This window comes from Schistocerca serialis, chromosome 10 (genome assembly GCF_023864345.2).
Source record: "Schistocerca serialis cubense isolate TAMUIC-IGC-003099 chromosome 10, iqSchSeri2.2, whole genome shotgun sequence".
Lineage (NCBI taxonomy): Eukaryota > Metazoa > Arthropoda > Insecta > Orthoptera > Acrididae > Schistocerca > Schistocerca serialis.
The window spans coordinates 96,279,576-96,293,264 of NC_064647.1; the positions used below are offsets into that span (position 1 = coordinate 96,279,576).

Sequence of the window (13,689 nt, forward strand, 5' to 3'; positions counted from 1 at the left end):
AGCTTCATATATGAAGCTTTTTGTGCTTTGATCGCATGCACTTACACTGGATTACTAGTTTCCGTAGGGCTGAGCTGCCATCTTGATTTCATAACCTGTGTACTGAGGATCTGAAGATGAGAGCGTAGCCCTACCGAAACTAGTAATCCATGGTACCTACATGCGATCAAGGCAGAAACAACTCCACATTTCATGATTTCTTTACGTTGTATTTATGATCCAGAACAGCGATAAATCTTTAGTTATGCATGGATAAGGGGAAAAAAACAACAAATAAATCGTACGGATAGAACAGCCCAGTACATAGCAGTCATATAAACCCGCTCGCTCGACGAAAGATCCGTATCGAAAGACTACTGGAAAATTCACGTATTGAAAGACTGCTGGAAAGTTGCATAGGTCACATCAATACTTATGAAAGGAAACAGGGGTTACACGCTGTTCAAATGGTTCAAATGGCTCTGAGCATTATGGGACTTAACATCTGAGGTCATCAGTCCCCTAGAACTTAGAACTACTTAAACCTAACTAACCTAAAGACATCACACACATCCATGCCCGAGACAGGATTCGAACCTGCGACCGTAATGGTCACGCGGTTCCAGACTGAAGCGCCTAGAACTGCTCGGCCACACCAGCCGGCTTACACGCTGTATTAGAGACGCATGAGGCTAACGTCGATTTGCTGTAGGATCTTGGAACATATTGACGCACAAACAACACGAATTCAGGAAATATAGTTCGTGTGAAATCCAGCTAGCCTTTATTTGCACGAAGTAATGTGTGCTATGGACAGAAGATCTCAAATTGATTCTACATTTCTAGATTTCCAGAGGGCTTTTGATAGCATTCCTACGGGGTAAGCTTCAGTTGTGGGACTGCATCCGATATTTTCTCGAAAGGTCACAGTATGTAGTAATCGACGGAACATCGTGGAGTAAACAAAAGTGATATCCGGTACTCTCCTGTTCCTAATCCATGTAAACAATTTAGGAGACAATCCGAGCCCTCTTAAAGTGTTTGAGGATGATGTCGTGGTTTGGCCGCTAGTAACGTCATTAGAAGCTCAAAACCAAATACGAATGACTTAAAAACGATATCTGAATGTTGAGAAAAGCGGCAATTGACTCTAAATAATGAAAAGTGTGAGGTCATCCACACGAGTACTAAAAGGAATTCGTTAAATTTCGATTACACGATAAATCACACACATTTAAAGGCTGTCGAACGTGGGTACTACAATTACGAACAAGTTAAACTGGAACTATCATATAGATAACGTTGTGAGATAGGAGAATAAAGTCTCCTGTTTATTGGCAGAACGCTTAGCAGGTGTAACACGTCTACGAAAGAGACTGCCTACACTACGCTTGTACGCTCTCTACTGGACAATTGCTGTGCTATATGGGATCCTTACCAGATAGCAGTGTGGGAATATTTTATGTCACCAACATGTACAGGGAGACACATCGTCGTAATAAAATAAGAGGAATCAGAGCTGGTACAGAAAGACCTGAGTGTTTACTTTTCCCACGTGCTGTTACAGAGTGAAGCGGTAGAAAAAAAAAAAAAAAAAAAAAAAAAAAAAAGGTTCAAATGGCTCTGAGCACTATGGGACTTAACATCTCAGGTCATCAGTCCCCTAGAACTTAGAACTACTTAAACCTAACTAACCTAAGGACATCACACACATCCATGCCCGAGGCAGGATCCGAGCCTGCGACCATTGGGGTCGCGCGGTTCCAGATTGTAGCGCCTAGAACCGCTCGGCTACTCCGGCCGGCAGAGAAATAGTCACTTTATTGTGAATTGCTCAGTAGTCCTGTATACATAAATGTTGATGTACGTTGGCCTACAGTTTCTAAAATTTGCTTATTTTCATTCATTATTTTTATTTTGAGTAAATTCTTGCCATTCGCCGCTGTAAAGACACACCAAGCCTGCATTCTACACCATTTACCCGTCTGCAGACAGCGCTTATGCAAGTTGTGCAATTTCTTGTGCCAGATATTTTAGAGCACTAGTGTTACATAAAACGTACCAGTGTATAAATTTAACATGTCGTTGTCGTGATTTGAATGGCATGCAACTGTGTTCAGCTCAGAACGCTGGATGATGTGGAATTCGTCAAGCCAACTGTTTACTACCACCTTTAGAGTAGAAGTGTGGTTAAGGAACCTCAAGTAACACGCCTCGGCGTATGTGAGGTAGGTTTATGGCACTAAACACACATCTGAAAATTATAACGCTTATGGCCTGTAATTCATGCCCTTACTTAAAGCAAGATAGGCGCACCGAAAATAGTGCCGTCTGCAAACATAATATTTTAACACCACAGCCAGTCTTCATTCAGCTATATCAACCTACTACATTTATAACGATTTCGTGAAAGGTAGATTGCAGAAGCAATATACTCCAAATATTGAATCTTTGTGTGGCAGGTCGCAAAGGGAACTTCAAATTTAATTAGAAATACGCTACTAGCCTTTAAAATTGCTACACCACGAAGTTGACGTGCTACAGACGCGAAATTTAAGCGATAGGATGAAGATGCTGTGATATGTTAATGACTAGCTTTTCAGAGCATTCACACAAGGTTGGCGCCGGTGGCGACACCTACAACGTGCCGACATGAGGAAAGTTTCCAACCGATTTGTCATACTGAAACAGCAGTTGACTGGCGTTACCTGGTGAAACGTTGTTGTGATGCCTCGTGTAAGGAGGAGAAATGCGTACCATCACGTTTCCGACTTTGATAAATTTCGGATTGTAGCCTATCGCGATTGCGGTTTATCGTATCGCGACACTGCTGCTCGCGTTGGTCGAGATCCAATGACTGTTAGCAGAATATGGAATCGGTGGTTTCAGGAGGGTGATACGGAACGCCGTGCTGGATACCAACTGCCTCGTGTCACTAGCAGTCGAGATGACAGGCATCTTATCCGCATGGCTGTAACGGATCGTGCAGCCACGTCTCGATCCCTGAGTCAACAGATGGGGACGTTTGCAAGACAACAACCATCTGCACGAACAGTTCGACGACGTTCGCAGCAGCATGGACTATCAGCTCGGAGACCATGGCTGCGGTTACCCTTGACGCTGCATCACAGACAGGAGCGCCTGCGATGGTGTACTCAACGACGAACCTGGGTGCACGAATGGCAAAACGTAATTTTTTCGGATGAATCCAGGTTCTGTTTACAGCAGCATGATGGTAGCATCGGTGTTTGGCGACATCGCGGTGAACGCACATTGTAACAGTGTATTCGTCATCGCTACACTGGCGTATCACCCGGCGTGATGGTATGGGGTGCCATTGGTTACACGTCTCGGTCACCTCTTGTTCGCATTGGCGGCACTTTGAACGGTGGACGTTACATTTCAGATGTGTTACGACCCGTGGCTCTACTCTTCATTCGATCGCTGCTAAACCCTACATTTCAGCAGGATAATGCACGACCGCATGTTGCAGGTCCTGTACGGGCCTTTCTGGGTACAGAAAATGTTCGATAGCTGCCCTGGCGAGCACATTCTCGAGATCTCTCACCAACTGAAAACGTCTGGTCAATGGTGGCCGAGCAACTGGCTCGTCACAATACGCCAGTCACTACTCGTGATGAAGTGTGGTATCGTGTTGAAACTGCATGGGCAGGTGTACCTGTACACGCCATCCGAGGTCTGTTGGAATCAATGCCCTGTAGTATCAAGGCCGTTATTACGGCCAGAGGTGGTTGTTCTGGGTACTGATTTCTCAGGATCTATGCACCGAAATCGTGTGAAAATGTAATGACATGTCAGTTCTTGTATAATATATTTGTCCAATGAAAACCCGTTTATCATCTGCATTTCTTCTTGGAGTAGCAATTTTAGTGGCTAGTAGTGTAATGTCTTCCAGATAACTCTTACTATTCTATAGAATAGTGAAAAAAAGGGAACGCTGTGCTTAGTGTACTGTTAATACACGGACGGTTAGGAATCGCAACACCAAGAAGGAGACGTGCAACATAAACAAAAGTTGGTAGGCGTGTTTCTACATCTGAAAGATGAAGTTTGCTCAATAGTCGCACTAAGAAGCATTAGGTTTGCTTTAAACACAGACGGTAACGCTCGTGAGCGTTAGTTACCTTTGCGACTGGACAAGGTGAGTTGTAGTTAGCCAAGAGTTCCTTCATGACGACAAAGAAGCCGCTATCAATACCTCACTGAGTTTGACCGATGTCAACTAGAAGTTGGGCGTTCCTTCTGCGATATTGCAGAAAGACTTGGCAGGATTGTAGCCACTGAATATGCTGTGGTCACGCGAATGTACGGACTTCTTGCAGACCGGGCTTCGGATGAGCCCGTGGTACTACCGAGAGGGAAGGCCGTCGTGTTCGGCAGTCGCCACCACAGTGACACAACGAACTGTTACAAGTCGGCTACTTCAACCAGACCCTGTGTAGCGTGCATTTAACAGATCCCAAACCACCACCATTTGCGACTGACCAGGAAAGTACTTGGGCTCGAACAAACAGACTTGTATGAGCGTTTGGTTACAGGACCATTATGTCCCTCTGAATGTGTTGGTGGGTGTCGTTTTTCTGCAAAACTATGCAGTCATGCTCTAGATATCACCGTAGATGTAATTGTAGACGCCATACGCAATGCAGCAATCTTAACTATAAATGTAAATGCGGAATGTCAATAAAATGCTCAGAGCAATACGAATGACTTCAAAACGCACAGTGAAGAAATGCAAGTTGATCGCATGGCGTATTTGCACATTCTATAATATCAGTGTTGAACGCCACGTCAATGACACTTTTGAAGTTGTTCACTGGTTCACCAAATTCGTAGCCAGCGTTCTGCCACGCTTAACGATGCATTGGTCTGTATACTCCCGTAGATAACTGATTGTAAATGACAGAATGCATATTCATGATAAAGAATCTGTCGTGCAATTTCGGCTGCATATTACTGGAACGTAGTTTAATGTAGTCTGTTATTCTCTTGGCATATATTTTATATTGCCTGAAGAAATAGACATCCAGACGTCGTGCATATTTTGTAGTTTTAGGCGGAATGATTTTTAAATCTACATGTTTTCCGCCAGATGATTCCAGTAGTACTCGTTGATCCTTATGTCCAGACCAGGAGTCACAAAGTACTAATGACTTTCTGTACAAATGTGGATTCAAAACTGACAGAAAAAACGTCTTCACTTGCATCGACGACGACATTTGGAGGGCACCGCGTTTCTATTTCCCTTGACACGCGGGGTCCAAACTTTCCACTGGATTCTTGGAAGCAAATATAGAGTTTGTCTGCCAATCGTCCGTCCATTGGTATAGCAACAACGATCGTGTAACTATGTGTTGCACAGTTAACTGATTGCAACATCGCGACAGTGTTTCTCTCCCCTTTCATGGATAGTGTTCTGTCACAAGAAAGTTCATAGTTGAACTGACTCTGATCACAGTTCCATACAGAACTAATATTGATGTTTTCTCTCGTGATATGCTCATTGACGTCAGCAACAAACGTTTGAGCCCTTTCAGTCAGCTCTTATTCGTCAACCTTATCTTTTCGTGCTTGGAGCATAGTGATACGGCGTGATTTTCTCCTAAACTCCTTTTTCAAATTAGAAATAAATCCTAGTGAAGCTGTAAAGTTTGTACACCCGAGATTTCTGGCTACGTCCAATGCCAAATGTTGTAAATGCCAATAATGAACGGCGGAACCGCATTCTCGCGCTTCATCGAATTTCGCCGTTACACGCTCCTTGATGGTCTTGAACAGCAGTGTACGATTCCCTTTGAAAACTGTATTTCCTTCTCTTTTCTTTGCCACGTAATCCAGTATGTTTTTAATATTGCTTTTAGACTTCAGTTTAGGGTATCTTTCCAGAAGCTTGTCGTATGTGTCAAAACCTCTTGCGTAATAATCATCGTACATGTTCTCCAGTGTGTTGTCATCAAACGCCGTGATGATACTTGCAACTTTAACCTTACTCTTGGGAGACGGTTGGTATTCACTGTCACTCCTTCCATCACCTCTTCCCGCGCCGTTTGCAATGAGTTGTTCGTCATTATCATCCCTATCATCATCATTATGTGTTAGTGTTACAACAGTATCTGTTTCTAACTTATGCTCATATTTCTGCACTATAATAGATACCAGAAAACATGCGATTGATTCGTCTTCTACACCAATACCATCTTCACGAAGAAGGGTTCTTCGTAACTTCATCTCAACCAATCGCAATACATTAACAGGATTGATTACCAATCGCCGAGCCATCTGACGCTTCAATACACAAATAATGTCACAAAACGCAACTTCAGAGGCACACTGCACCGTCCCTACTGCTCCCGACTGGCGTACCGGCAGGTCAGTGTGTAATGCGGCATGGCATACGCAGAGGCCTCTAACGGACGACTGCTGAGTTTTGCAGATGCGGGAGTATAACTAGTGCAATAAGAGACCTTTACATTGTTTCTCACACCTGCTGTGTGCCATTCATGAACAACGTACCAAGTATTGGTTTCCAACAGGATAACGCACGCCCACATACCACTGTTGTAACCAAACATAGGGAGCTGTCATACGAATTCGCTTCACAGCAAATTTGTACCTCAGCCTGGTTATTCGACTTGCTTTGCTGCCATTCATGAACAACGTACCAGGTGTTGTTTTCCAACAGGATAACGCACGCCCACATACCACTGTTGTAACCAAACATAGGGAACTGTCATACGAATTCGCTTCACTGCAAATTTGTACCTCAGCCTGGTTATTCGACCTGCTGTGATGTCATTCATGAACAACGTACCAGGTGTTGTTTTCCAACAGGATAACGCTCGCCCACATACCACTGTTGTAACCAAACATAGGGAGCTGTCATACGAATTCGCTTCACTGCAAATTTGTACCTCGGCCTGGTGATTCGACCTGCTGTGCTGCCATTCATGAACAACGTACCAGGTGTTGTTTTCCAACAGGATAACGCTCGCCCACATACCACTGTTGTAACCGAACATAGGGAGCTGTCATACGAATTCGCTTCACTGCAAATTTGTACCTAGGCCTGGTGATTCGACCTGCTGTGCTGCCATTCATGAACAACGTACCAGGTGTTGTTTTCCAACAGGATAACGCACGCCCACATACCACTGTTGTAACCAAACATGCTCTACAGAAAGTCGACATGTTGCCTTGGCCTGCTCGATCACCAGGTCTGTTATCAGTCGAGCACGCATGGAACATAATTGGACGACAACTCCGGCATCACCCACAAACAGCATTATTGGTCCCTATACTGACTGACCAAGTACAACAGGCGTGGAACTCCGTCCCATAAACTGACATCCGGCACCTGTACAGCACAATGCACTCACGTTAGCTTGCTTGCATTCAACATTTTGGCGGTTATGCTGATTATTAACGTAACAGCACTTGACATTTGCAGTGGCTTATCTCGTGATGTCATTAACCTGTGATCTTGAAATGTTAACCACTCAAATCTGTTACCTAGACAACTGTATTTCAGAAATTTCATTACTCGACATTAATTATTTTTTGGTGTTTCGATTTTCTCCCGACAGGTGTAGGTAACATACTATTACCGTCCTTCGAAATTAGTTACATTGCACATCACAGCATATATTAATAACACCATGTTAATTATTTGACAATTGGTGAATCGACATTGCAGGCTTATCTTTGGTCCTCTACTAAAATCGTTGACAACCTGGACCGTCATGTTACATTATGCTGTTATTGTGACGCACCATATAAGTAACATTAACCTGACGACACATGCATGATCAAATACTGAATATAATGTTGTTGAAATGTACTAAGAGTTAGTAAATTAGAAATGACGACAATGCTATATTATCTATTAACAGCATACTCGGTACAACTGTTCGTTGTGTAAACTGTAATGTTGGTATAATACAGTTGTGCTGTAACGTGTATTTAATTGGTGAATAGCTAAAAAGCTAAAATAGCGGTGTATATCGACAAAGAAATAAATTAAGTGCAAAATGGTGAAAATGTATCATTTATAAATGATCTAAAGGACAGGGTGCTGCTGTTTGCTGATGATGCTGTGGTGTACAGGAAAGTGTCGAAGTTGAGTGACTGTAAGATGATACAAGGTGACTTAAAGGAAATTTGTAATTGGTGCGTTGAATGCTAGCTTGCTCTAAACGTAGAAAAATGTAAGTTAGCGCAAATGAGTACGAAAAAATTTCCGTTACAATCGAATGCAGCATTAGCAGAGTACTGCTTGGCACATTTGCATCAGCTAATTACGTGGTCGTAACGTTACGAAGCACTATTCAGCTGAACGAGCAGATAAGGGCGGTAGGAGGGAAGTCGAATGGTCGACTTCGGTTTATTAGGAGAAATTCAGGAATATGTAGTTCATCTATAAGGGAGACCACGTACAGAACAGTAGTGCAACCGATTCTTGAGTACTGCTCGAGTATTTGGGATCTCCAGCAAGTCAGATGAAAGGAAGGAGTTCAAAAAATGGTTTGGTTCAGATGGCTCTAAGCACTATGGGACTTAACATCTGAGATCATCAGTCCCCTAGACTTAGAACTACTTAAACTTAACTAACCCAAGGACATCACACACGTCCATGCTCGAGGCAGGATTCGAACCTGCGACCGCAGCAGCAGCACGGTTTCGGACTCAAACACCTAGAACCGCTCGGGCATATCGGCCAGCGAAGGAATTCAGAGACGGGCTGTTAGATGTTTTCCTGTATGTTCGATGAACACGCGATTGTTACGGAGACGCTTCAGGAACTCAGTAACAATCCCTGGAGGGAAGGCGAAGTCTTTTTTTTTCCATGGAATACCACTGAGAAAATTTGGAGAATCGGCTTTTCAAGGAGACTGCAGAACGACTCTACTGCTCCCAGCGTTCATTGCGCGTCAGAGCCACGAAGAAAAGATACCAGAAATTAGAGCTCTTAGGGAGGCATATAGGCAGTCATTTCTCCCTCGCTCTATCTGCAAGTGGAACAGGAAAGGAAATTACTAGTGGTGGTGCAGGGTACCCTCCGCCATTCACCATGCAGTCGTTTGCAGAGTATGTCCGTTGATGTAGAGATCTCTCTCTTCAGTTCACGGAGAGTCTTTGCCAGAGAAACATTGCAGTTTAACTTCACTGAAAAATTCTTTTTTTTTCATTCCAATTTATACCAGAAATAACTGAAGTATTTGTAGTGAATTCAGCGAGGGTATGTTGATGATTACGTGTCTGACGCAGCTTCATAGTATTATTCAGCATTACCGTCTTGGAGCTAGAATACAACTAGAGTTGTAAAACTACCGTAAGTAAGCATAGACTAGAGCAGGTTCCCTAGTGTTCGTGGTCAGTTAACATCGAAACCGCATTACCTGTATGTTAGGTATGTTGCATATCTATTGGGCGTTACTACATTTCAATCTCTTTCTCTGCGTATGCAACCAGTGTCTTACTAGGTTCCTCTGGAAACCGGAAGAGGTGAATCATCTACTGAGTGAATGAGGATACATGTAAGGCTGCGTAACCTGCGTAACATTTTTATTCTACATGGTTATTCTCCAGTCCGTCACAAAAGTAAACAGTCAATGTTTAATTCAGATTATACTCGAAAATTGTTGATTTATAACGAGAAACACAGTCATTCTGTCGTAAAAATTAAAATTTATTTACCATAGAGTGCTAGAAAACGCATTTTCCTCAGGAAGGATAAAAATTTAAAAAAACGCTATACGAAAACACACCAAACATCGCTTCAGTACTTCGTCGACGCCATATAAAAATGTTTGCGATATTCATAAACAACTTCCGCATCTATGAGTAATGCCAGGAAACTCTTGCCATTGACCATGATGAAGGACGTTTATTAAGTACAAAATAACAACAATAACTACATAGTTTTTTTCATGCTCGTAATTGCTCTGGTTACATAAAAGCGCGTAAGTTAGACGATGAACTAATTTTTATCACTTATAAAATGCAATTTCTATTTTGTAAGGATACAAAATAGACAATGAACTAACATTAAACGGTGTGCAGTTCTAATTATGTGCAAAACAAACAAAAACAAACTGAAGTAGTCGGTTCCAGTCTCTCTATCGCATATTATTTATGTTTCTTTCCCTACCAATGCTACGAATGCTACCGATAATACTACCATCTACCACGTCATTTATGCAGTGAGCGTTATATCAGAATTGGAAAAAATTTCGGACACTTTCAGGAAAAAAAATGGTTCAAATAGCTCTGAACACTATGGGACTTAACATCTCAGGTCATCAGTCCCCTAGAACTTAGAGCTACTTAAACCTAACTAATCTAAGGACACCACATACATCCATGCCCGAGGAAGGATTCGAACCTGCTACCGTGGTGGCCGCGCGGTTCCACACTTACGCGCTTAGAACCATTCGGCCACTCCGGCCGGTACACATTCAGGAAAAGAAGATCAATGTTCAAAATGTTCAAATGTGTGTGAAATCGTATGGGACTTAACTGCAAAGGTCATCAGTCCCTAAGCTTACACACTACTTAACCTAAATTATCCTAAGGACAAACACACACACCCATGCCAGAGGGAGGACTCGAACCTCCGCCGGGATCATCCGCACAGGCCATGACTGCCTTACACCGCTCGGCTAATCCCGCGCGGCGAAGATCAATGTTTTAGGGACACATTCTCACAATCAACGATAATAGAGTGACCAAAAGGATTCTCTACCTTGTCCTTTCAATGAATATTAAAAAGAAATGAATACCTAAAATCGAAAAAGATGTTTGAGAAAATAGGCATCACAAACAAAATTCTACAGTACAGTGCTGCATTTAAAACTTTAAATCCCAAGCAACATTTTAAAGCTAATCCAAGTGTTATCGTTTAAGAGAACATACACAGAAGAAGGTAAAAGAAACCAGAGTGAGAAGATGAAGGTATTTTGGGAGAAGAAGAAAGCGACTACATCAGCAAAGTAAGTTGAGACGTGCTCCTTACCTGGGCATAATCATGTAAATAAATAAATAATTCATTTATTCATCTAGCTGATGATGGATGTAGGTCTCAGGCATTCGCGATAAAATAAATCAAACGCAACCACGAAGTTCACAGATGGTAGATGCCATTTTTCTTGACTTCCGGAAGGCGTTCGATACAGTTCCGCACTGTCGCCTGATAAACAAAGTGAGAGCCTACGGAATATCAGACCAGCTGTGTGGCTGGATTGAAGAGTTTTTGGCAAACAGAACACAGCATGTTGTTCTCAATGGAGAGACGTCTACAGACGTTAAAGTAAACTCTGGCGTGCCACAGGGGAGTGTTCTGGGACCATTGCTTTTCACAATATATATAAATGACCTAGTAGATAGTGTCGGAAGTTCCATGCGGCTTTTCGCGGATGATGCTGTAGTATACAGAGAAGTTGCAGCATTAGAAAATTGCAGCGAAATGCAGCAAGATCTGCAGCGGACAGGCACTTGGTGCAGGGAGTGGCAACTGACCCTTAACATAGACAAATGTAATGTACTGCGAATACATAGAAAGAAGGACCCTTTATTGTATGATTATATTATAGCGGAACAAACACTGGTAACAGTTACTTCTGTAAAATATCTGGGGGTATTCGTGCGGAAGGATTTGAAGTGGAATGATCATTTAAAATTAATTGTTGGTAAGGCGGGTACCAGGTTGAGATTCATTGGGAGAGTCCTTAGAAAATGTGGTCCATCAACAAAGGAGGTGGCTTACAAAACTCTCGTTCGATCTATACTTGAGTATTTCTCATTAGTGTGGGATCCGTACCAGGTCGGGTTGACAGAGGAGATGGAGAAGATCCAAAGAAGAGTGGCACGTTTCGTCACAGGGTTATTTGGTAAGCGTGATAGCGTTACGGAGATGTTTAGCAAACTCAACTGGCAGACTCTGCAAGAGAGGTGCTCTGCATCGCGGTGTAGCTTGCTGTCCAGGTTTCGAGAGGGTGCGTTTCTGGATGAGGTATCGAACATATTGCTTCCCCCTACTTATACCTCCCGAGGAGTTCACGAATGTAAAATTAGAGAGATTCGAGCGCGCACGGAGGCTTTCAGACAGTCGTTCTTCCCGCGAACCATTCGCGACTGGAACAGGAAAGGGAGGTAATGACAGTGGCACGTAAAGTGCCCTCCGCCACACACCGTTGGGTGGCTTGCGGAGTATAAATGTAGATGTAGATGCAGAGTTATATACAAATAGGTTACGCACTGCACTTGGATCTTAGAATGTAGCGTCACTGCATTCGTAGAATATGGCAGTATCGTTAATTTACCTTAATGTCCCACGATACCGGCTTGAAGACATCGTGCGGCTGCTGCTTGAACACTTGCGTAGCCATGCTTCGCGGTGATTCTTCTTGCAGACGGCGGTAGAGGGCACACAGAGAGCGTAGGAAGCTACGTTGACAGAGATTACTGTGCGTGTAGTGCGAATGCCCGGTAGAGAGGGACGCGTTCTGTTACCGAACGCCTGTTGCGTCGCTGTCGTGCGCCGCGACGGAAACGGTTAGCGTGACGGACAGCGCGTGTTTGTGCTCTGTGCGCGGCGCCCGCCGACGCGCAAGTCTTCTGCCGGCGTCGTCCGCCCGCCGCCTCCCGGCACGCACCGCGCGGGCGCCGCTCGCCGAAGTCAGCGCCCCTGGCGGCCGTGCACGGAAGAACAATTCGGCAGCCAGCCAACAAACGAGCATCTGAGTTTGTAATCGTAAATGTTGCTAATCGCAAACTTCCGAAAGTTTTTGACCGAACGCTCTGAAATACACTCCTGGAAATTGAAATAAGAACACCGTGAATTCATTGTCCCAGGAAGGGGAAACTTTATTGACACATTCCTGGGGTCAGATACATCACATGATCACACTGACAGAACCACAGGCACATAGACACAGGCAACAGAGCATGCACAATGTCGGCACTAGTACAGTGTATATCCACCTTTCGCAGCAATGCAGGCTGCTATTCTCCCATGGAGACGATCGTAGAGATGCTGGATGTAGTCCTGTGGAACGGCTTGCCATGCCATTTCCACCTGGCGCCTCAGTTGGACCGGCGTTCGTGCTGGACGTGCAGACCGCGTGAGACGACGCTTCATCCAGTCCCAAACATGCTCAATGGGGGACAGATCCGGAGATCTTGCTGGCCAGGGTAGTTGACTTACACCTTCTAGAGCACGTTGGGTGGCACGGGATACATGCGGACGTGCATTGTCCTGTTGGAACAGCAAGTTCCCTTGCCGGTCTAGGAATGGTAGAACGATGGGTTCGATGACGGTTTGGATGTACCGTGCACTATTCAGTGTCCGCTCGACGATCACCAGTGGTGTACGGCCAGTGTAGGAGATCGCTCCCCACACCATGATGCCGGGTGTTGGCCCTGTGTGCCTCGGTCGTATGCAGTCCTGATTGTGGCGCTCACCTGCACGGCGCCAAACACGCATACGACCATCATTGGCACCAAGGCAGAAGCGACTCTCATAGCTGAAGACGACACGTCTCCATTCGTCCCTCCATTCACGCCTGTCGCGACACCACTGGAGGCGGGCTGCACGATGTTGGGGCGTGAGCGGAAGACGGCCTAACGGTGTCCGGGACCGTAGCCCAGCTTCTTGGAGACGGTTGCGAATGGTCCTCGCCGATACTCCAGGAG

General features: G+C 44.3%; 1 protein-coding gene across 1 annotated transcript in view; it reads right to left on the minus strand.

Moving 5' to 3' along the window:
- The window catches only part of LOC126425125 (arylalkylamine N-acetyltransferase 1-like), a 163,759-nt gene extending 151,141 nt beyond the window's left edge, over nt 1–12,618 (minus strand). Inside the window, exon 1 of the mRNA XM_050088069.1 lies at nt 12,318–12,618. Within this exon, the coding sequence (XP_049944026.1) occupies nt 12,318–12,383 (66 nt within the window). The 5' untranslated portion in view covers nt 12,384–12,618. The remainder of the gene's footprint in view (nt 1–12,317) is intronic.
- Between the last annotated feature and the right edge of the window lie 1,071 nt (nt 12,619–13,689).